Raw genomic sequence first — 24,611 nt, 5'->3', positions numbered from 1 at the left:
CCATGACGGAAACGCCATGCTTCTCACTCTGACTGGGTGGGGCATTATTTCTGGCCTCTTCGGCATGGCTTTTTGGCGAGACTGAACCAAAGCCTACAAATTCAATGCTGCTTAACAAAGATAATCAAATCAAAAACAACTGCTGACTATAGACTTTGTTCTTCTCTGTGGCTCGATTATGTGCATGCACTATATACACAGTTATCCACAGAGTCGAGTCAGAAGAAAATGTACATGTATGTAAGCTTTGGGTTTTACGTCGTACTTAACAATTGATCAGTCACATGACGACGAGGAGTTATTCGTCGTGTTGTCTTGTGGCAAGGCGAGTTCATGTCGCCAAAGTGCTGCTACCACTGAAGTATCATGTCGAAGACACCAGATATGACATCTCAGCTATTCACATTATATGTCACAGGGTCAACCAGTCCCGTTTCCTTGCTCTAGCCTCTCAGTGCTGAGCACCATACATGGCAGCAAGAAGTACCATTTTTAAAGTCTTTGGTATGATCCCCCCCCCCCTTCCCGGAATATCTTTGATCCCAGGGAGTGAGGGTCTATTCCGGACAGTTTGCGGACTTGCCTACCGCGATCTGGAAACAGGACCATTGTCCTGTCATCAGTGTAATAAACTCACTTACAAAGAATAAAATGATTTTGTAATGAAAATGTGTATATCGTATAAACATGTGTACAATTACATTATGAATAAAACACAAGAAGAAAACAAAAAACCTACTCAAAACAACAAAATCATGAGTCGTTTTCACTCTTAGTATGCCCTGTACCACACAGCCAAGCATTCGTCAACAAACAATACTTCAGAAACATTTATACAGAAACATTATTCCTGTACTACATGACTTGTTAGCTAAATTCCTCATTTTATACACGACACATTCGTCTGAAAAACAGGTTCGTTATCTCATCTTTTTAATGGTTAATGAATACCGGTACAATGTTCCAGAGTAGTATTATTTATCTGATACTTCAATACTTTCGGCAATAGAATTTACCTAGCATCACAAGTCAGTTTTAATGCGCCTTTACTTTAATCGATCGATATTCACCCAACCTTTTTGTATATTACCCTACCTACAAATACTTACACCTATAACAGACTTGCCATTGCCTTCGGAGCACAGCGTCTGTAGAACAAATCCACGTAACCATTTTCTAAAGAGCAATTTCGTTATAAACTGAGATAATCAGCGTCAATCATATGTTATTGTACAAACTAAAGACCGTGAAATACAGATAATCTGCTCACGCCCAACTCCTCATAAGTACTCGTTATCAGTAGTTTCTCCCATACTAATGATGGTGAACAGTAACGTGAAGTGAAGAATGTAATTTACCACAACTCCGTCATCAGCATAGGGCTTAAATTACAGAACTGATCACTTGCAGAGTCGATTTTATTGATCATCACAGAGGACTTAGAATCCATGATGGTAAGTGACCTGTACGCATGCATCCACTTGTATTTCAAGTAAAGGTTACTTATTGATCTTTTCACCGAAAATCACAAAAAGAATCGCAAAAAGAATCACTTCTAATGTCAGTCCATCATGACTCAAAATCTCAGATGACAAAACAATAAAAGTATATATAACTTTGTTGGATCGTTCCTAACCCTGAGAGTTTTTCCTTGTGGAGTGAGATCAATATTGCAATAAACATGTGACTTTAGGCAAATGCCATAATAAATAATAATAACAGTAATAAAAAAAACTAAAAAAAGGGGGATGACGTGACTTGAGGCGAGGAGAATAACACCATTAATCTGTGAATGTGATGAGATACAGTAACGTCACGCAACCGACAAAACCATCACATACTGCATTAACTATGTCCTTTAATGATATAGGCGCTATAGAGCGTTTACATATAAGCTCAAGTTAGCGTTACATACCTTAATGTAACAAGCAAAATAAATTATTAGACTACATGGCATGCACTGATTCATTCTCATTCTCTAACATAATTAGTTTTGGTAACTTGTCTTTCTCTTTATTGTGTTCGACACAATATTCTTTGGTTATATGGTTTTTCCATGCTGATTCTTCCAGTTTTATGAGAAACTATAAAATATCTCACAAATCAGCTTGGGGATGATGCTCTGTATATCTTAAAATGACACCTTACCCTACAAGGGCAGGGTAATATCAGTGAGGGCAATATCAATAAGATCAAACGTGAGCGCTAAGTTTATACTAAGACTGAGATTTGTATGCGCCGGTGATGTGATGTGAAGAAACCTTCTCTGTTATTCCCTCAGCAACTCTCGGGAAAGGCTGTCATCAGCTGGGCTGAATGTTATTACTGAGACAGAATAACACAAAGCGGTTGTACTCTAGTTCCGTCATCACTGCGTTCAGTGCGTAAATCTGTCAGAGAGAAAAAAGAAATAGAAAAACAATAAAAAAACTTCAAAAAAATCATCCTAATAACATTTCTATGCCATACTCTAGTTTCGGGAAAATATGCTGCATATTCTTGATAGGTTTCATACCAGGATCAAATCACATCTCACAAACGATCACCATAAATCTGCGCCACTCACGGAATTAACATCACCATTAAATCACGTGAGATGGAATATCGCTATATTCACACCGCTGCGCGAACGTCTTCCCACCCGAATTTTACAGGCCGCCGTCGGTATCCAATCAATTGGCAACGGGTTTATGCCAATAGAAAATTTCCAAACAAAATGCTTTGTACTATACATGAAACCACTTACACACCTACACAACGGAATAAATTGAGGAGGAGATCGAACGCCAAGGAGTGTTTGCACATTATGTATACGGTATGACCGGAATCCAGTAGCTATCCGTTTCTGTTGTTTTGGCCGTTGCTTTTGAGGGAGTGAAGTGCTTGTGCTATCAGAATTTTCCTATTATCCACCGTGAATGAGAACAACAAATGCATTTTGTTGTTTCGACTTTGCCGTCCATCAATAAAGACACTAATATTTCATTGGATACTGTATTTATTAAAATTCACAAGTTATCGAAACGTGTCGTAATTGATAAAATAAAAATGAATGTCCCTCATATAATTTTCAAATTAACAGCAAAAGTAAATAAGGTTTAAATACATTCTCATTCATTTAAACATTCGTACTGATTTTTGGATGGAATTTGGCTCTTAAAATCTTGAATCACATAACTCATTTTTAATCGAGGCTTCTGTATTGAAAAGACTTTATTGATGGTGCTAACTAGCCACATATATATATATATATATATATATATATATATATATATATATATATATATATATATATATATATATATATAAACTATTAAAGTTTTCAAGCAAACATCTGGCAGTTCTGATTCATAAATTACATCGTTTCTTTTCTTATAGCGTTGCTCTTCCTTCTCCTCTGTCCTAAGCGACACTAAGAATGTTTTCCACTGGAAGAGCAACATCAATTACAATCAATCAATGCATCAGTCGGCAGGTCCAAGACAATGACAGGAAGGAAAAATGAAAATGCAAAGATAATTCCGGAGATGAAACGAGTTGATTTTACCTCCTGTCGCTGTCGATGTTTCAGCACTTTTTCGTTCTCCTTCAGCACCTGCTGCTCTGCTTTTGCTTTCTTCCCGTGCTGTTTTTCTTGTCGTTTTTGCTCAGCTTTTTCAAGCGCTTGTAGTTTATTTTTGACGGCTCTCTGTGACTAACAAAGAAGAGCAGGTTTTCAGTGCACACTAAAACAAAACAGCTTCATGTACTAAGATGCCATATAACTATTCTGTGTACGATTACATTAATGTTTTATCACTTTGGGATTTTCTATAACCTGTCTCGTTTCATGATCTCATATTTCTATTTTAAATTCGTATTTGACAAACACTGAGCAGCATATGTGCTTACGTTTGGCAATCGATCCTGTTTAACTTTTTTTACCTCTGTGATTTGTAAACGTTTACACGTGTGATGATAGATACTATGATGATGCCTTTCACACCATCCTTGCCCACTGGAATTTATCCACTGGAATGATTTCATTCCAAACCTGTCAGCTAATGACGCTTAACTTATTGGCTGCATTTTCCAATTCCTGTTCATTCTCCATTATATGCCAAGCAACGCTCAGAACTTAAAAAAATAGGTCAGTTAGCATAATTTATAAGTTTCATATCAGTGTACTGTAGTGTAACTAGAAGGTTATGTACCTTGACATCATTCATGCTGGGGATGTATCTATACTTCTGAAGTTGATCTGAAAGTACAAATTAAATGTTGATTATTGCAGCAGACCATTGCATATTTCATGAACACAGCATCTGGTAGAGCACAGGAAAGTGTTTACAAAAGCTATGTCCTCAAAATGTACTGATCTGCTGGTGATTGTGCCTGTAAAGAAATCAAATTTGGTCCACTTCGGTCAATGTAAAGTTTCATGTACTGATCATATATGAGTTCTCATTTGTCTCACCTGGGGTTGGAGTTGCAGGAGGAGCACAGGGGTATTCTGTTCCACTTTCTTTATCTTTAAGTGATCCTGAATGTTTCTCAGATAAGTAGACGTTTACTAGTCTCCCCCAGTACTGAGCAGCTGCTGAGGAAGAGCGAGTCTGGGTGGGGGAGTCGCTAAGTCTGGCCAGCTGCTTGGAGCTGTGCAGCACATTGCTGGATTGATTTGCAGAGGTAGAGTTCATACTAGTGGACTGCCGGGGCAGATCGGAGTTGATATAGCGTGAGGACACACAAGATTCTACAGATGGCAGAGTGCGAGATCTTGAGGGCATGACACAGCTCTGGCCGCCTTGGCGATTGTATACGCCTCTGCTTGCATCTTGTCGCTGTTTGAGGCTGCTCGTGGCAATCTCTGGCACCGAATGAGCAGTCATGGGTTTCTTGGTGTAGATCATGACTGGAGCACATGATAATCTCAATGTTCTGTTTTGAGTGGATGAAGTTGCAGGGGCAGTGGAGGGTAGACCTGGTGATGGCTTTGCTAAATTTTGTCTCATAACTGCTTTTTTTATTACACTGTTTCTTCTTGATAATGATTTTTTCAGTTTTCTTTGTTTCTGCTTCACTTTTTTCTTTTTGGTTTCTGAAAGAAAAGATAATGAATGAAAGGAAATATTAGTGAAGAGAAATAACAATAATAATTCTTTAGAACGCTATACCTGAAAATGAATTATACACAACCTACTGGATATATTTGAAACTGCAAGATACATACAATACACGTTAAAACCACACTTCATTACCTTGTACAATATTACTCCAAACTGCTGTACCGATGTGAAACAAAAAAAGCACAAAAATATATATATATATACATTGTAGAATGTACATTGTTATGACTCTAAAACAGAATAAAAGATTTTGTACATTATATCAAGCCAGATGTGGAGTACCCATGTAGCCTATGGTACAATCAAGCCACCATTGTAAACAGGAGACATTAGCGCAGCCAATATAGGGCCTACAGTGCACATCAAATAATATATTAATTACCATAATCATAATATTATATGATTTTATCTAATAAAGAGTACCACATAACTGCAATGATGGCTTTTCAGTATACCGTCATGTGAATATCATATGATATAAACAATACTGCTCTGTGTCACTGCATGGTACTGAACACAGACTACAGTGAAGACACTTTAATCTTAAACACACCTGGCGGTTTTGGTGATCTGTTTTCCTTGTTACTCCTTGAACAAGACGACGCTGCTGATGTTTGTGTCGGATGTCCTGACCACTGCCCTTCAGCCTGGTCAGTCGGACACCTGCCATCTTCCTTCTCTACACCCTCAGTATCTGCTGGTCCACATGAAACCTTGCCAGTTTTCCCGCTGTGGTTCGAGTTTGTGTCGATGTCATTCGTCACTAAATATGCCGAATTTCTCGCTGGCGGAAAACTGGTTACTTGGCTCAAATATTGACCATCGTTGACATGAGGAGCTGTTTTGTCAGCAGGCCTGGATGACACGCTGCAGTGACCGCTGACGGAGAGTGCTTTCTGTGACGAGTTTACGTTTGGCAGAGACCCATTATCACAACCCCTATCTTTCACTTGAGTGTTTTCTGTTCTGAAGGTTTTCGGACAGGAAACATCTCGGCCAAAATGTAATCGATACGCACCATTAGCTTTGTGAACAGATTGCTGCTGATGGGGTTCAGCCACAGTGTAACTGGTGAACTCCGTGTGGAGTTGGGCACTGTCAGGCCGTTGATTAGTGATCAGAATCTGCGCTTTTGCTCCACTTAAATACAAATCAGGCACCCCTGGTTCCACAGCAACACCAGATGGCATCCTACAGCGATTTAGTTAAGTAAATCGCTGAATTTTCATTACTAAACGAAACTCCGTCCTCCTTCGTCGACACCTGCATTCTTCACCATGTGTAAACTACAACGGTCGTCATGGCTACCAGTATGGCCCAATTGAGAATTAGAAATTAAGTGGAAGGTTGGGTCACATTTATCGTGATAAAACCTTGACAAAACTAAAGCAAATCAACGAGTCTGTAAAATAAATAATATTTGATATGATTTTGATCTAATAAATATGCTTAAATACTTTTCAGAATATAATGTCTCATTAATAAACCGTAAAGACCTCTACCAGGTTTAAACTTTTAGCTCAACCTATGGTGTTGGAGCGAGTAAATTTCACGCATGCGCACATGCTGACAGATTACACGTGGAGCACACTTCCGGCGGTACCTTTCTTAAAAGATGAGACCTTTAACAGAAGAAGAAACGAGAACCTTTTTTGAAAAACTGTCAAAATAGTAAGAACTTTAAGCAGGAGCGGTTTTACAGGGATAATTCATTTCGAGACATTATGAAATCGCCATCGGGTATCAGCTTTAGGATTGTTTACATGTGCAGCTCTGTCGCTTTGCCACCATAGTCCAGTACCTTGGCCCTTTTCATTAGGCTACCTACATTTGTACATGTACCCTTGTCAAACAATTCCACAAGAAGTGATTATGTGTGACATGACAAAGATTGAAGTTTGTACATTCGACAGTTTGAAAGACTAAGTTGGTCCTTTTGTCAGTCAGTGAGCCCCTTCTGATATGTCTATGGTGAAAATCTGGTTCTTAATGCTACTCTACAACGTGAGAGCAACTTGAACATTAAATTCTCAAAAACATACAGCAGTTGTGAAGACTAGGGTAATATTTACTTGTAAATTTCTACGTAACTACTTACGTCCATACATTCATGCTTCCCTGAATGAGGCTGGCCGAATATTTCAGATGTAGTCCACATGACAAAAGCATGTGGCACACGCACATGTGCATGCTACCATTAACATATTTATCTGTCATCAAGACGTCTAAGAACCATGTTCTAGCACATCAACTGGAGTGGTGTAGTGATATAAGCAAATGGCTATGGACCCGACATGCTGTCTGATGGAAGTTTGAATTCAGAGAGTATCACAACAAACTAAGGAAATCTTTTCTAAAATGTATGAATGGCGAATAATAAATCATAGAAATCTCATATGTAATGGTGACGTGACAGAAACTAGAATGATAAACGTCCTATTTATTGTGTTTTCCTTTGCATCCAAATTGAACATCTCCCCATTCAATTTTAACCAGTGAAAGATCAATAATAGTATGTGACGGTGGGAAAAAATGACGTCCGAATACACATGGAAATCAACACGTAAATATCACTGTAGTCTTTACAACTACTGCAGTTGCCATGGTAGTGTGTCACGGGGTTGGAGAAAAAAATTTTCGGTCAGACACCTCTGCATGCCCTTATGGCATTAAGTTTGTAGTCACACATATTCCTTACATATTTGTCTGTCGATTTACCTTAGAACAAGGTAGCTATCAGCTTCAGCAAATTTGACAAGGTCAGGTAAATGCATCAGCCTTTGACGTGAAGAGGGCTCTGAAGTTTATGATGGGGAAAATGCTTATGGTGTAGTACAAAAGTGTAAGAAAAAAATAAACATTGTTTATTTTGATTACAAATGCAGTGAAATATTTTTTGCAAACTTGTGTATACCACTCTTGTCCAGCATGTTGGATGTATCTTTGATTTTTGAAATGTAATTGGCTCTAAATGCTTTTTTGTCAAATTTAGACAAATTTTCAAACACTATTCTACTGCGTCAGTGACCTAAAGGTTAGAGGGTCCGCCTCAAAGTCGAGAGACCTTGGGTTCAAATTGGGTTGAATCATTTCAAGGACTGTAGAAATGGTACTTGCTGCTGCCTCACTTGGTTCTTAGCACTAAGACGTCAGAGTAAGGGCTAGGAAACATCATTGATCCGGTTTCAGTGTATTGTGACTGGTTAGGGTGTCACGCCTGGTGTCTTCAGCATGATACTTCAGTGGCGGCAGAACTTTGGTGGTGTGGACTCGCCCTGCCACAAGCAGACACTATATATACACACAAATAACGATGTAAAACTCCAAGCATACGTACATACATACAAAAGCCATGGATTTCAAATTCCAAAAGGAGAAATTTGCTTCACGAAAGAATGCATGACTTTGCAGCATATATTCTTCATTCTGGTGGTACCTGTTTTATATGTACATGGAAATGATCTGTAGTGTGTGTTTGTTCTGTTTAGCATTGGGGAGAATATAAAGTTGCTATTAGACAGGCCAGATGGAACCTATTGCTTCCGACTGCACCGAGACAGAGTCTTCTATGTCAGGTAATGCATTCATGTGTGAGGTAAGTTTACATGCACAGTGCCTGTAGACCAGATGAGACAGAAACAGTGTTGTCTGTGTTTACATTTACTAAAAAAGATCTTATTAGAAAACACCACAATCATCTAAGACAATGTTTTTTACATGTATTCATGTACCTGGACTGTTATGTGTGTAGACTGAGAATATGAGGAAAAATTCAAGATTAATAGAGAGAGATTTGTTTGGGAAGAAAACTGTTGAAAATGTATATGTATATGTTTAAGAATTAAGTATAATGCAAATGATTTGATGTACCATTAGTGATATGCTTTTTGTAGTCCATTTTAAGGCCTTGGCTATCACAGAAATTTTATTACCTTCACATTTAGTACAGTGTAGTCAGAATACAAGCATGCTAAAAATCTAAAGGCGTGGGCTAGGACGTTTACATTTCAGTGGCTGGGTGCACACGCCATGTGGGTTCAAAATTGGCCTTGGGCAGGGAATTTCTAAATCGCGTGGCTGTCACTACTTGTTGGGCCTTAAGTTGACAATAAGTTGTTGATGACGCTGACCAGTAGCTTTCAAGTCTCTCAACAATATGGTGTGTATATCTTTACATCACATGTGCGAAAGTTTATCAGTTACTTGGCCAAAGGTCAGTGGTTTACAACAGCCATTTCTGACACCATGATATGAGTAAATAAATCTTGAGTATGGCAATCATCAAATTAAATAAAGATATCTAGCTGTAAATCCAGAGAAAATGTAGCTTATTGTTATTTGTTTGTTGAAGCACACGCCAATCTCCATTTGTATGTGTTTTTCAGGGAGGATATCATGAAGAAAGCTGGGAATGTTTCTAGAGAAAACCTTCTAAGTTTGGGGACCTGTTATGGCAAATTTACAAAAACTGGCAAGTTTAGGCTTCACATCACTGCATTAGACTATTTGGCTCCATATGCAAAGGTACTGATTATGAAGTTTGATCTATTAATAGGTTATCTTGTTTTGAGAGTGATTATGCATTTATCAGCCAAAAGTCAGTACAAGAAAAACCTAAGTTTTTAAAGTCTTCATATGGCAGACCTAAAACTGAATGATTTTGCTTTTTAATAATAACACTTGAAAACTGCTTTGTATCATTTTTTTCTTACATAAAATGTAACCATATCACTGTTGTACAACACTGTGTTTAATAATTGGTGTATTTTCCATGATGAATAACTGTTTTACTAGTATACTAACAAGGTATTATTGCAAAGGCAGGGATGAATAATACAGATTACACACGGTCGACTTGTGGCTGAATGTCTTTAAGTGGAAGAAATTACCCATTATATTAAATCAGATAAAAGTTCATCAGAAAATCTGTGTAGACCGCTTCTGTGGTCTTATGGTTGAAGTTAGGAGGCTTTGGGATTAAACCCAAGTGGAGTCATACCAAGGACTTCAAAAAGGGCACTTGCTGCTGCCTCACTTGCTGCTAAGCACTGAGAGTGAGTGCTTGGGGTTTAACGTCATGCTTAACACAGCACCAAGAGGTTAGAGCAAGGAAACAGGACTGGTTGGCTCGGTATCAGTATAATGTGGCTGGGAGGGGTGTCATGTCTTTGGTCTTCGGATGATACTTCAGTGGTGACATCCCTTTGGCGGCATGGATGCCCTGCCACAAGAAGTACATGTACACACACCTAATGACTCCACTTTATCATATGACTGAAAAGTTGTTAAGTACATTAAACCATGCAAACTGTAATTCTTCGACCTTTTTGCATGTTTGCAAGGCGTTTATTCAAGCATATTGTGAAGGCATTATTCTGTGTAGACTGAGAAATACAGTGTGTACACTTTTTGTGAAGCCTTGAAACTGGTAAATCCAACCAGAGTAGTTCTGTCCCCAAAATTAGATTAAAAATGAGCATAAATTGCAATTTTATTTGCGAAAAGGTTGAAGAATTAGGGTACGTACTTTACTGTGTCCTTCACACTTTATAACAACGAATATCCACAATACTGTATGCTGATGTGTACAGAGGCTGGAGACGTATTGTTTTCTTTGTTGCAGTACAAGATCTGGTTGAAGCCCAGTGCTGAGCAGCAGTTTTTGTATGGCCACCATGTGATGAAGTCAGGTTTGGGTAGAATCACAGAGAACACAAACAAGTACCAGGGAATTGTGGTCTACTCTATGGGGGATTTGCCTTTGGTAAGGGTAAAGCTTTACATACAGACTGGAACATTACAGCGATTTACAGTGTCTTCTCTTATTCTCTTCACATATTACAGGAAAAGCATCACCTGAATATAATGGGCAAGCTAGTTCAAATATCACATGAATAGAAAGAAAATGGATGCTCTAATATTACCTGGATTGGCCAAGGTCTCCCAGCAACCTGTGGATGGTCATAAGTTCCCCCTGGACTCTGCCTGGTTTCTTCCCACCGTAATGCTGACCGCCAGTGTATATGTGAAATACTCTTGAAAACGTTGTGAAACGTGAACCAAATAAATAGATCTAATATCACCTGAGCAGATTGGGCAGGCAGATTGTGAGAGCCACTTCTAATATCACCTGAATAGAATGAGCAGGCTAGTTCTGATATCACCTGAATAAGATGAGCAGGCTACTTCTGATATCACCTGAATAGAATGAGCAGGCTATTTTTAATATCACCTGAATAGAATGAGTAGGCTAGTTCTAATGTCTCCTGCATATAATGAGCAGGCTAGTTATATTTTAAAATATGATAAAATGGTATAAAAGTTCATATTTTCTGAGTAAAATGAGCAAGCTAAGTCTAATATCACCTGAATGGAATGAGAGGGCAAGCTCTAATATCCTCTAAATATAATGAGCACTTGAATGGCATGGATGGGTTAGGCCTGATATCACATGAATGGTATGGATGGCCTGATGTCTCCTACATAGAATAGCTGGGTTGATTCAAATATCACTTGAATAAAAAGGATTGGTTAGTCCTACTATCACCTGATTAGAGTTGAGAGGTTGATCCTAATAACACCTGGATAGAACGGCTGGGTTGGTCTTCATATCACCTGGATAGAATAGCTCGGTTAATATCACTTAAATAAAATCAGCAAATTAGTTTTAAAATTCTTCAGGGTAATTCTGTGAAGTTTTTCTCTGGACAAAGTGCAATTTCACAGTTGGTGTGAAGAATTGGTCGACTAGAATGCTTGAGGGGCGGTATCTGGTGACAAATGTGATTGAGTAATATTCATGAATACAACTTTGTCTAAATTGATCACACTCCAGTGTGATAGTTACTATCAGGGTTTCCTCCACTCACAAATCTGATAAACCTGTGAGTGAAATACTAGTGAGCACAGTGTTGAACCTTGTTTGAGGAAGGATATTTTTTTGCTTTCTGTTCTACACCCTACTCAAGAATATTAATTAAAGATATAATTTGGCAAAATGGTATGTATAGCACTGATGGTACTAATATATATTAAATGAATGAAGTTATAGAAAGGAATTTAGCTTTTCTTTTTGTCTGAAATAAAGCATTGTTATTATTATTATTGTGGTATTAAAATTGTCTTTTATGATGTTCTTCCAGGGTTTTGGCGTTGCTGCGAGATCGACTCAGGACTGTCGCCATGCAGATCCCATGACAATAGTAGCCTTCCATCAAGCTGATATAGGGGAGTACATCAGGAGTGAGGACACCCTTGTGTGAGGGTATTTTCAACTCGTAGGACGCTTCAAGCTTACTGCTGGAGCAGTAAATACAACTACATGTACACAGTTCCTGGTAGCTTGTGTTTCACTAATGATCTCTGGGCATGTGGACATCTGGAGGTGTAGTTGTTAGAAGATGAACGCGAGCTCTGGGCATGTGGACATCTGGAGGTGTAGTTGTTACAAGATGAATGCTAGCTCTGGGCATGTGGACATCTGGAGGTGTAGTTGTTACAAGGTGAATGCGAGCTCTGGGCATGTGGACATCTGGAGGTGTAGTTGTTAGAAGATGAACGCGAGACAATGATTGTGATTTTGCCAGGATGGGGACTGTGCAGGATCTGGGCATTGTCACCAGAAGTTAGTGACAACTATAAAGTTGTTATCATGTGTGATTGCCCCGAGTAACTGCAGGATAATTACCAACATCAACAAGACTGTTCACTACTTCATGTACACCATAATAAACATTATCATCAAGTCATCATCAGTGAAGCACAAATTCATTACCTTTATGTAAAGAGCATTAGGCAGAAAGGTATTAGGCACCACCTTATCTGTCAGAGCCTTAGGCAGAATCCTGCAGGTATCTACCAGAGCCTTAGGCATCATCCTGTTTGCCAGAACCTCAAGCCACCATCCAATCTGTCAGAACCTAAGTCACCTGTCACTTACCTGTTGGAGCCTAAGGCATCATCCTGTTTGTCAGAGTCGTATGCAGCATACTATTTATCTGAACCTTAGGCACCATCCTATCTGTCAGAGCTTTTGACACAATCCTGTCTGTCAGAACGTTATGCAGCATCCTATCTGTCACAGCCTTAGGTAGCATCATGCCTGCTACAGTCTAGGTGCCATTCTTTCCGTTCGAGCCCAAGGCACCATCCTATCTGTCAGAGACACGATCCTGTCTGTCAGAACGTTATGCAGCATCCTATCTGTCAGCGCCTTGTGCAGCGTCCTATCTGTCAGCGCCTTGTGCAGCATCCTATCTGTCACAGCCTTAGGTAGCATCATGCCTGTTACAGTCTAGGTGCCATTCTTTCTGTTGGAGCCCTAGGCACCATCCTATCCATCAGAGCTTTAAGCATCATCCTGTCTATCATAGCCATTTTGCCTCTCTTTTGGGATAAAGGCCAGGCCCTTTGTTGTGGTTGATTTCATTAAAACATGCTCTGAAAAAACAGGCCACCTTGTCAAAAAAAAACTCTGTAGTGCAGACTGTAATTTTCACATGGCATAATATTCATTGGTAACATTGTTTACAATGTCATTCATGTAATAAACATTTAACATTACATTACAACTGTGTTGTGTTTCTATTTCTGTCAATTAGGCCTAAGAATTTTGTCCTCCTGTCTTTTTGGATCCTTTGTTCATAAATGGTATGGCATTACATCAATACATGTGTACAGCCTATAACCTCAAATGGATTTGGGTAATGAATGAAAGAATTATCATATCATGTCTCAATAAATTCCACTGTGATAACTTTTTGTTTAATAGCTGAAAGGTAGGCTTACAAGCAAGATATGTTGTTTATGTGGACTTGGTCAAAAGGAGTACAAAAAGTTAAAACTACAGAAGAAAAATATCGCTGTTCCATCTATGCCAGGATTCAAGTGTGAACTTCCAGTCGGGATTCCACCAGACGTCACATTCAATTTCATTAATTGTGATCCATTGGATTGATAGGACCTACTTGTTATGTGCTTGGTTCGTATTACAGTTACCTGAAAACTATGACAATGCTCCTAACAGAGGGAGATGAGTATGGTTCGTTCGGCGATATATCAGTATTTATGATGGCTTGTAGAACTGCTTGACGAGACTCGGATAAGCTTGACATTGGGTCTTATATTGTACACCAGACTTGACCAGGAGCAATGTCTTCCCAGATATTTGTACCTGAGGTTGGACAATGGGCTGGAAGAAGTTACTTCCCTTGAACAGAATTCTTCAGCGTGCGGAAGGAGCAAAGCAATGTGTAGCGTAAAGTCAGTGGCTGACTGATTCAAAAATAGTCGATGGCGGCGTTTTCGGAAATAAAGGCTCTACAGGAAGAGAGAAAAACACTTCTCTCTATAGCCAGTGAGTTGAATGCCCAGCTACAGAGATTAAAGGTATTTTCCCCTCCTGTAAAAATTATGAAATTTGAATAGCTGCCCATCATAGAGATCCTAAACTTCGTCACAAGCTCAAGAAATAAGTTGTGTGCTCTGTAATAAATCGTTTTACTACTTTTCTCAGTAAAATTTGTAGGGATGAAACCCTATGTATTCTTATAACAATGAATGTAGCAGCCAAATTTGATGAACCTGCAACCAATTAGCATACCACGTTAATGATGGAGATATCATCTTTTTTTTTTTTGTCTTTGTGTGCAATAATATGTCCTAAAATTTGTCAGATTGAAGAATTAGCTCTGATGAGTCTGGCAAAGTTAGATGAGGAGAGGTCTCGGGCTGGAGAGGAAGGATATGCAGAATTAACAGCTGTGGCTAAGGTATGTAAACCTGTAAGTACAACTGAACATTGACGCTGTAAATACAGTGAGCTAAATGACATGCCTCCTTATTTAACATTGTGACATTTACCATGTCGATTGACCAACCAAATGAATGTCTGAAATATAAAATATGGAAGTAGTACATTTAACATTGTTGAATTAAAGAGCTGTGTTCATGTACTAATGTGGGAGGTTAACAAGCAGCCATGCATGAACTATTGGATATCATAAGTTATGTCGCAGAAGATGATCATCTTCTTAAGTCACAAATATGCTAAATCTGTAAGAACATCCTGACTGTAATTGATGTCACTATCTTTGTGAAGTGATAGATGTTATATAAACATGATTGCCACCATTGCCATAAAATGTGATTGTATCCTTTAACTTGGCAAGTGTATATGCTTGTTTTGTGAAAATGATTCTGTAGAACAGCACAATTCTATGACTAGACTGTAAAGGCCTACCTTATTAGAAATAAACCCAAAGATCAAACTTCTGACTGGACATTTTTCTCCACTGCGACATTTGGCTTCTTTAGGAGGCTGGACCATCTACCCCAGGAAAACGCTGAATATTAGCCCCTGAAATAAAGGTTTCCAGTATACAGCACAACTTACAGTAGCAAGTTTTGCTGTCCTCATGATTTTCCATAGAATTCTGATGATGACAGGACATATGACAGCCTGGTTTAGTAGCAACAATTGACATTTTGTGAAGGGTGCTGGATGGGTAGTGGTATAGAATTCAGCATTTTTCTGAAGTAGATATGCCGATGTCAGAATGAAGCCAAACATGGGAGTGAAAGAAAACATTGAGTTTTGATATTTATATTCAGGTTTCTTTATAACAAGATAGGCCAGTGACCAAAATGTGTGGGTTTTACAAAGAATACATGTATTAAAAGTCAGAGCATAACTTTAATGGAGTGCTGCAAATGCTTCAGTGCAATCTTGTCTTGTGCCAGGTTAAATCATAGCGAATTGGTAAAGGTAAGTCTAGAATTGTGCTAGAGAACACTGTGCAGTATTATGATACACCAGCAAAAAAGAAGTCTGGTGCTTAAACAGCAAGCAAATGTTACTTCCATGTGATGATCTATAGTGTGTTTTCAGCTGAGAGAATATTGTCTTACTTGTTTTTTTTATGTTAATCATACATCCACTGACTTGTGTTCATGGAGGATTTTTTGAATGCCTTGAGTAGTGTATTATACATATACAGGATTGTAATGACAATCATGAGCAAATGAGTGGTTTTTATCTGTTCAGCATCTACCTGCATGTGTACCTGAGAAACGCAAATCTCGTCTCATTTTTTTATTATTGCAGTTCGCTTGTATTATTTATATATCATTGCAAATGTTGAAATATTCTTGTGTGGCCAATGGCACTGTCTAACATTAGGTAAAGATTACTTTTGTCACCACAGAATGGTGAGAGGTTGAGGACACAGAAAATGACACATTTGTGTTGTAGTGCCAGTGAGATAAGAATTGTTGTGAGAACACAAGATCTAACATTGAGTGTTTTTGTGTTCTAGTGCCAGTCACAGTGATGAGAATGCAGAATCTTACCTTGAGTGTTTTTGTGTTCTAGTGCCAGTCACAGAGTGATGAGAATGCAGAATCTTACCTTGAGTGTTTTTGTGTTCTAGTGCCAGTCACAGAGTGATGAGAATGCAGAATCTTACCTTGAGTGTTTTTGTGTTCTAGTGCCAGTCACAGTGGGATGAGAACACAGGGTCTAACCTTGAGTGTTTTTGTGTTCTAGTGCCAGTCACAGGGGGATGAGAACACAGGATCTAACATTGAGTGTTTTTGTGTTTTAGTGCCAATCACAGGGGGATGAGAACACAGAAGATAACACAGAGCTAGAAACTTTGGATCTCTCTGTCACACAGACTCAAGGTACTTACATCTGTTATTACTTGATTATTATAATTAATAATTATTTATTGTCTGCAAGACCACTTGCTTTCCACCAATGTGGTGTGCATATCTGTATGTCAGGCGTAGGGAAGTTTGTTATTGACTTGCCAGAGGTCAGTGGTTTGTCCTGGGCGCTTCATTGTCCCACACCCGTAAAACTGACCTCCTTTATATATATGAAAAATTATTATCTTGTTATGCTAAGCAATGATCAGACAGGTAAGCAAACTAAAGTGCAATGTTTGTAACATGTATTTCTAGAGAAGTAACTTTAAAATACGGCTTAAAACACCAATGGGAAGACGTAAGGTGACACTTGTGTGAAGCAGGATATATTCTTACGTCAAAGAATGAATGCTGCACAACGTGTACATTGTTGCAGTGCAACAGTTTCTGCAGTAAGGTCTTTCTGTCTTTATTGTGACATAGTAAAGATGAGCTTGAAAATGAATGTTTGACATCAGTAAAATGGAGTCACAGTCCTACTGGTCACCATTAAATAAATAAATAAATTAGTAAATAAATAAATAAAACTGATTTCACACTTTGTCCATTTGCTACCTTGTGGAAATTATTACTGCATTTCAAGTAGCATTCTATTCAAATAATACTGTGGTTTTCAGCTGTCATTATAACGGTTTTTAACTTTTACCAGACATGCAAGTAGAAGAAGAAGAAGAAGAAGAGTCAGAAGAAGAGCCTGATGAGTTGACAATGTTCATGAATGATTTAGCTCATAGGACAACACAAGGTACATGTAGCAGCTGAACTCTATTTGGCTTGTTCTACCAGGCAATAATGTACAAGGCAATGTGACTGGTACAAAGCACTGTAACTCGCTCTGATGTACGATTGTAGCCGAGCTGATGTATCCAGACCTATCTGACTGTGAATGATCAGGATGTGTAACACACTGTAACTGATAACTTGGTCTGTGCTTGTAGAGATGCCTGGGCTGTTGTAGTCGGGTTGCATTTTATGCTGAGTCAGTCAGAACTTGGTGAAATTGAAGATCCTTTTTTAGCACCTTATTATAACAATAAAGGCATACAGTCAATTTGTCTCCAAGGAAATCATCAAACAAATCCCATTTGCATTAATTTGGGAAAAAAAAAGGGACATATAATGGCTGCTTGATTGAAATGCATCTCTTTGAATCATCAGACAACGAAAGTGTTGGTTCAGTACCAGCTTTGGACAGGCAACTTGCACAATTTCCCTACTCCATACTCTTCTGAGGGCCGACATGTAGATGACAATATTAAACTGTGGAGAGTCTTTGTAGGGCCTTCATATTTATCATACATTATGTTTGTACAAAAACGTCCTTGGCCTGCCACCAATATGACCTGCACACTCTGTCCACTGGTGCTCTATGGGTGAAAGTCGCTGCTACTCTTGTTACTGTAGGCCAGTGACTAATATTAGACAGGGCAATTCAGTGTCATCCACCTGTAACGAAAAGTATGGCGTTAAACACCAGATTACTGATATATCACTCAATGCATATAAAGAGGTGCAATATTAAAGCCATATGTTTAAGATAGAAACCCACTGAATAGGATATGATGGCTTAAGATACTCTACAGTGACGTGTTGACAGCTTTGGCCGTCATCATAAGTCCATCTTATTTGAAGGGAGAGTCCCACTGAGGGTGTCACATAACCTGGACAAAAACTGGAATGTATTGAATTGGCCTATTTTTGTTGATGTTTAAATTTTCTATGAAAATAAATAGCTTACACAAACAGAAAATGAAAGTAGTGTATGCAAATTAAATACAGAAAAAGAAAAATGAAAATAGAAATATGAAGCAGAGTTTGTTTTCTTTCAATGAGTAGGAAGAGTCCATTGAATCATACTTCTTGTGAGGATAAGTTTACAGAGCCAGAACTGTGCTCTGGGCAGTGTTTTTGGAGTCCTGTAACAGGTTTTAAATGGAGTGGAAGTATTGTTTGGAGGGGGCCTCCATGGCTTGGTGGTTAGTGTCCTAGCGCAGCATGGTGACCCAGGGGCTGTCAGTTCAAGTCCAGCATATACTGGCTTCCTCTTTTGTCAAACATGGGAAGGCAAAATCCAGGAACCTTTGGATGGTCATGGGTTTCTCCCGGGCTATGCCCTGTTTTCTCAAAAATATAATACTGGCCGTCGTCATATAAGCGAAATATTCTTGAGTACACCAATCAAAAATAAATACCAAAATATTTTGTTCAAATTTGACGTATCCAATCTTACCCTACCTATGAGCAAGTTGAGCATTAAATCTCGCTGAAAACACCTTGACATGTATCGAGTTTCAAACAGGCACTTCGCGAAAAAAATGTCGGATTTGTGTCTTCAAAATTCAACATCGCAGTGTATGTAGGAGGTGATGCAAGCGCTTACTTTAATATCCAAATGAGGTCCAAATCAGGTACATGTACTACGCTTGAAATATACAAAATACCGATGTAGGATTTCACACTGACCAGGTTTGCTAATCCAGGTCTCGCTGTAGTGGAGGTACCTGGCGGAGCTTGGTGGTTTACTATGGAGGCATTCTGGTTTCATCCGTCGATAAAGTGAAAAACTTTTTTAACACAGCGTTAAACACAAATCAAATAATAATCTAACTAGGTATGTTTGAGCCAAACTCGAGCAGCTTGATTATTTGAGGGCTTGTGTTTTTTAAAAGAGAACACGAAGTTATCCCATTGGGTATACTTAAAATGTACGCTACCAACAACATCTGGTTAGATTATCATGCATGTAGGTCGATTATACGTGCATCTTTTTAGATGAAGCTCGACAGTGTTGGGCAGGTAGTGGGGGTATAACTGTAGATATTGTGGATAACTTTATAAACAATCTGTTGCGTTGGCATATACTGGATCAAACCCTCTGTCTCGTTGAGGGTTGGTCCGAGGCACAATCCCAAAACGAGTCGCAGAGAACCTGACTCAAGTCTTGGCATTACCTTGCTTCAGCACGCACGGGCTAGTACATAGGTCTGATGCTAGCCCGCCCGGTGTCAGTATAATATTGCCTGCTGCCTTCAGCATGACTTCAATGAGGCAACACCATAAATAGGTCAACATTGGACAGGGACTTCTGCAAGGAGAGACGGCAGAGTATATGTGTGAGAGCATTACCAACAATGAGCAAGCAACAATGGACATTATGTTCGTAGGATTAGATCATCTTGTTTTATTGTGGATTAACCATGAAACCAAATGAAGCATTGAAAAAACTACAAGTACCATACACATGCATACAATCAATCATGAATCTATGAGCTGAAACACCAGCGCAGCGTAATGACACAGGGGCATCTCACTAATGTGGTCGCTGTGAGTTCAAATCTAGCTCATGCTGGCGCCTCTCCGATCGTAAATGGGAAGGTCTGTTAACAACCTGCGGATGGTCGTGGGTTTCCTCCGGGCTCTGCCTGGTTTCCTCCCATCATAATACTGGTTGTCGTCGTATAAATAAATCAATAAATAAATGAGCCGAAACAGACATTTGTATAAGAGCCTTCAACGAATGTGGACGTTCCAGGTTAAAATTCACAAGGCCAATTATACGTCTTACCGTGGATAAGTTATATTAGTCCCAGGTCATACCAATAAACCTTGGTAAAATGGCACGTATGGTAGGCCTACTTGTTGCTGAATCGCTGGACACTCAGCGCTGAGGTGTTAAGGCAAGGAAGCAAGGGAACTCTGCCACCTGATATATGCACCTACTGACTCCTGGTCGTCATATGACTGAAAAATTACACGAGTACGACGTATAACATCATGCATACATACGTACATAGGTAGAATCCCTATACCTTCAACCTTCATTTCTGAGCAGGCCGGCTTTGCATTTGCTAAACCGTATTTGACATTTGGTTTTAACAAGGCTCTGTATGTTTTATATGAAATGGGAGCCTTATTATAACTAACTTTGATGAAGGTAGTCATGAATCTTTGTTATGGAAACGTATGTTCTAAATAACTTAACATGATATTGCAATATGAAGTCCGTTGTCATGTTTGTGAATAGAACTAAGGGCGTTTTGTTAAGTCAGGGTTTTTGACTATCCAGCGACAAGATGGCGGCAGAGAAAGTTCGTTCCGAAGACATTCCCGGAGAAAAATGGGACCGATGCCTTTCGGACACAGCAATTAAAGTTGGTAAGTGCAAACGTATTGACAGTTTTTGGTGACTGAGCGTAATACGGATGTCAGTCTTTAACAAGTCCAAAAGAAAAAATGATGTAATGCACATGATGACAAGTCTGTGACTTTCAAACAGTCGGAGGTCCAGATTTCGCTGCCGGTATTTGGAAAGCTGAAATAAAATCTGCATCTCACTTTCTTATTTTGAAAACAACGTTTTTCTCTGTATGTAAGTAATATTTACACCCTAGGAAAAATAGTTAACACCTCGCAAGGAGTTGACCTCTGTTTGGCTATTTTCTTATGTTCACTAATCCTTTGACACGGCTTCATGTTCATAAATCTGGCGTGAATCATTCAGTCCTTTTCTGTTCGCTAGAGCTAAGGATGGCTTATGTATGCCTTCCTTAGCCCAAACACGCCGAAGATCTTGTGTGCCCAATTATCACATTGAAAGTATGAGTGTTCAGACTCCCCAGGTGTAAAGCTGGCTGCATGCGCATACACAATGCCTAAATCCCTAGTGTATTACTTAGTATTAATACATTGTCAGTCCGGAGGTTGAGAGTTTTGCTCACATTTTTCAACGATTGCCCCTATCCTTTATTTGATAGGTCTTCAGAAAATAACAGTCAGACTTGGAATAAGGTCTGTTTAGAGCTACTCACGTTTGACACCATGTCTACTCGTTTGACCTCTTTTTACATCCGGGGCCTCTGTGGCTCAGTTGGTTAGCTCGCTAGTGTAGCGTAATGATCCAGGAGACTCACCAATGCGGTCGCTGGCTTCCCCTCCGGCCGTACGTGGGAAGATCTGCAGCAACCTGTGGGTGGTTGTGGGTTTCCCCGGGCTGTGCCCGGTTTCCTCCAACCATAATGCCATCATATAAATGAAATATTCTTGAGTACAGCGTAAAACACCAATCAAATAAATAAATAAATCTTTTTACATCAGTCATGTTTGTGAAAACGACATCATCCAAAGATATTTTACAACCTTACTTGTTTTTACAAGCTTATTTAACAAAGGTGAACAACAATGTTGTTTTGAATGCTTGTTCTAGAGTGAAGGAGAAGTATGAAGTAGCAGATGCTTTGAAAATGACATTATAGAGCGTGAAAACAATAGCTTCAAGTAGGGCACAAAAACGAGATACAGTATCGTGGAATTATCTTTCATATACGCCACATGATGGGATAAAAATTTTGCAAATGACCTTGAAGCTGTTGGCGAATGTATTTCACCGGACTTTGCCGTGGCACAAAAGGTTTTGCAGGTATTTTTATTCCTTCGACTTGCTCGTTTGAAGACATGAATTTTACCTGGGACATTATTGTATGTATATTTCTCATAATATCCATTCCATTCTATACAAATTTTCCATCAATGGTTGAAAAATTTTTAGATATATACTAACCTGAAAAGCCGGACCAGCAAAGCATTCTAAGGCTAATTGATCCATTACAGCTGTAGTATCTAAGTAATCGAACCAGTGTTAAAATGCTGTAAATACTAACTTTCAATCAGTTTTTAAGTTTTATCAAAAAAGGAAGCTGTTCTTTTTGTTGATATTTATGCTTTTTGTTTTCTTACAGCAAGTGGTTTGGGTTTAGGAATCGTGTTTTCTGTTGTCTTCTTCAGGAGTAAGTATTTTATATTTGGTTTCTCCCACCATGATGCTGGCAACATTTACATATGTGTGAAATATACATGTACTCCAATCAAATAAATGATTTCAATCCCATGAGATGGCGCTAGTGTGAAGCAGGAGCCATTATTACGTCAACATTCCATTGTGGCATAATGTCTATAATGTTACATTGTATCACTTTCAATTGTAATGTACCTGTACATCTGGATCTATCTTTAATGTGATGTCATCATGATGAGACATCAGTAAAATTGCGTCACGGCCCTGCAGCCTGGTGTTTGACGGGCCCTTGTTAAGCTACATCGAAAGTTAATTTGGTAAATGTTGTCTAACAATAAAAGACAAGAAGGCAACCCTATCAGAAATAGTCACGTGGAGTGTGGTTCATAGCAATACGCTGGTATGCTAGTGTATGCATCTCTCGGTACTAAGGTTGTGCCTTGGATTCTGGAAATGGAATTAAAAGTAAAACAGGACAAAGCTCTCTATAAATATTTTATTGATTCAGGTTTAAAGGTAGACTGATGTTTACATGAAACACTGTTTAATTTGTTACTATCTTTCAGTCGAAGTGGTGGCCTTTGTGAAGGTAGACTTAGTGCATGTGTGACACACCTTTTCAATCGTTAATTGTTTTCAGGGAGACCCTGGCCTGTTGGGTTTGGGGCTGGTGTGGGATTAGGCATGGGCTATTCAAATTGTCAGCATGACTTTCAGAGTCCCTATCTACTACATGGTACCAGAAAGAAGGTCAGGTTGTTTATCTGAAACCGATATCTCAGAAAACATATATTTGAGTACCCTATTTCTTCTAAATTTGGGATGCCAGGTCTGCTCATTGTAGCCAATATGTATATGTAATTCTAGCAGGAATATTGAGTTTCTTTTTCCTCACATGGTTTGACCATCTAATGAACAACATACTCAGATCTTTACTTTTCCAAAATGCTGGTAAAGGAATGTAATATTATCCAATCAACACTATTAATATCTGTCCCAAATTTTAGAAGAATTAGTGTATTTTTGAAACTTTTTTTCATGTGATTTAGCATATTGTTACAATGACAGAGGTATTTTTAGTAACATTATGGAAATATTATTCACTTATTACAGTTAGCCAAAGGTGTGTGTGGTAATACGTTCCAGTTACCACCCCATTACTTCCATAACCATGGAAAAGTTTGTGAAAGTTTGAGGCTAGTTTCAAATTAATTTTAATACACTCTTGAATAGCTCGGCCTTGGTTACATCCATACCTTTTCCAAGGATAGCTGTCATTATGTTTGAGGTGTGAATTGAAGTTCTTACTATTGATGGAATTAATAGGAATGAATGAGCTGTCCTCTGATACAGAAAAGATGTCTGACAGTTTGTGAAGCAAATGAGACAGTCAAGTTTCCCGCATAGAAGTCTCTGATCTACTGTTTAAGTGAAACATTTAAATCTTGCATTTGAATGAGTTACTGTTTCTCAAACAAATTGTTTTCTTTGTCTTGCAGGTTACAGACACAGCAGAATCATCAAAATCACCACAATAGACCTAGAGTATTTATTTCACAAAGCGCGTAATCTTTTTAATTCGAGGCATTGAGATATTTCGAGGTTAACTCCACAAAGGTCATAAGCCTTCCACCTTTAGCTTTTGACCTGGATGAACTTTGAAGTGTGTGCTAGTGTAAAACTAGCCTGTGGTAGATCTTTGTGTGATGGTTCCTGGCTGCATCTTCTGTAGTGCTGGTTTATGTAAAAATTTTGTGTGACACTGCCCAGAGATTTCTTATTTCATGGAAATAATCAGTATGTATCCAGGATGTTTCAGAGTGTAATCAGAATTGTTGATAAAATGTAGACTTTTGCTTTAGAGTGAGTTAAAGTGTCTGTTTTTATACTCCAGTAAACTTTGATTCGGCCAAGGCTTTCAAAGTGGAACATGCTGTTGTTGTAAATAGCAAGGTTTCTATGTCCATTATTACATATATATGCTGTGACCGGCACGCCTGTGT

General features: G+C 38.8%; 3 protein-coding genes across 4 annotated transcripts; 2 read left to right on the top strand and 1 right to left on the bottom strand.

Moving 5' to 3' along the window:
- Positions 1-1,765: 1,765 nt before the first annotated feature.
- LOC135475859 (uncharacterized) lies at positions 1,766-6,360 on the bottom strand. The gene is made up of 5 exons (XM_064755804.1): positions 5,662-6,360; positions 4,457-5,080; positions 4,194-4,240; positions 3,548-3,694; positions 1,766-2,390 (listed from the first exon to the last, which is right to left on the bottom strand). Exons 1-5 carry the CDS (start codon positions 6,296-6,298, stop codon positions 2,304-2,306), a joined length of 1,542 nt encoding a protein of 513 aa, XP_064611874.1. The 5' UTR covers positions 6,299-6,360; the 3' UTR covers positions 1,766-2,303.
- A 318-nt stretch (positions 6,361-6,678) lies between these two features.
- Positions 6,679-13,600, top strand: LOC135475380 (60S ribosome subunit biogenesis protein NIP7 homolog). Of its 2 annotated transcripts, XR_010445041.1 has the most exons (6): positions 6,679-6,779; positions 8,597-8,683; positions 9,494-9,632; positions 10,732-10,872; positions 12,251-12,944; positions 12,978-13,600. XR_010445041.1 is itself a non-coding variant. In XM_064755252.1 (5 exons), exons 1-5 carry the CDS (start codon positions 6,724-6,726, stop codon positions 12,368-12,370), a joined length of 543 nt encoding a protein of 180 aa, XP_064611322.1. In that variant the 5' UTR covers positions 6,679-6,723; the 3' UTR covers positions 12,371-13,600. The 2 variants fall into 2 exon arrangements, 1 of the variants encoding a protein (XP_064611322.1); XM_064755252.1 differs by having other exon boundaries at positions 12,251-13,600.
- A 746-nt stretch (positions 13,601-14,346) lies between these two features.
- Positions 14,347-23,358, top strand: LOC135475269 (snRNA-activating protein complex subunit 5-like). The gene is made up of 7 exons (XM_064755105.1): positions 14,347-14,495; positions 14,783-14,878; positions 16,712-16,790; positions 17,467-17,562; positions 20,884-20,972; positions 22,553-22,600; positions 23,249-23,358. The coding sequence occupies exons 1-6, from the start codon at positions 14,400-14,402 to the stop codon at positions 22,568-22,570; spliced, it is 474 nt and encodes a 157-aa protein (XP_064611175.1). The 5' UTR covers positions 14,347-14,399; the 3' UTR covers positions 22,571-22,600; positions 23,249-23,358.
- Positions 23,359-24,611: the final 1,253 nt, after the last annotated feature.

Source organism: Liolophura sinensis, chromosome 9 (genome assembly GCF_032854445.1).
Source record: "Liolophura sinensis isolate JHLJ2023 chromosome 9, CUHK_Ljap_v2, whole genome shotgun sequence".
NCBI lineage: Eukaryota > Metazoa > Mollusca > Polyplacophora > Chitonida > Chitonidae > Liolophura > Liolophura sinensis.
This window is presented reverse-complemented; position numbering and strand designations above follow the sequence as displayed.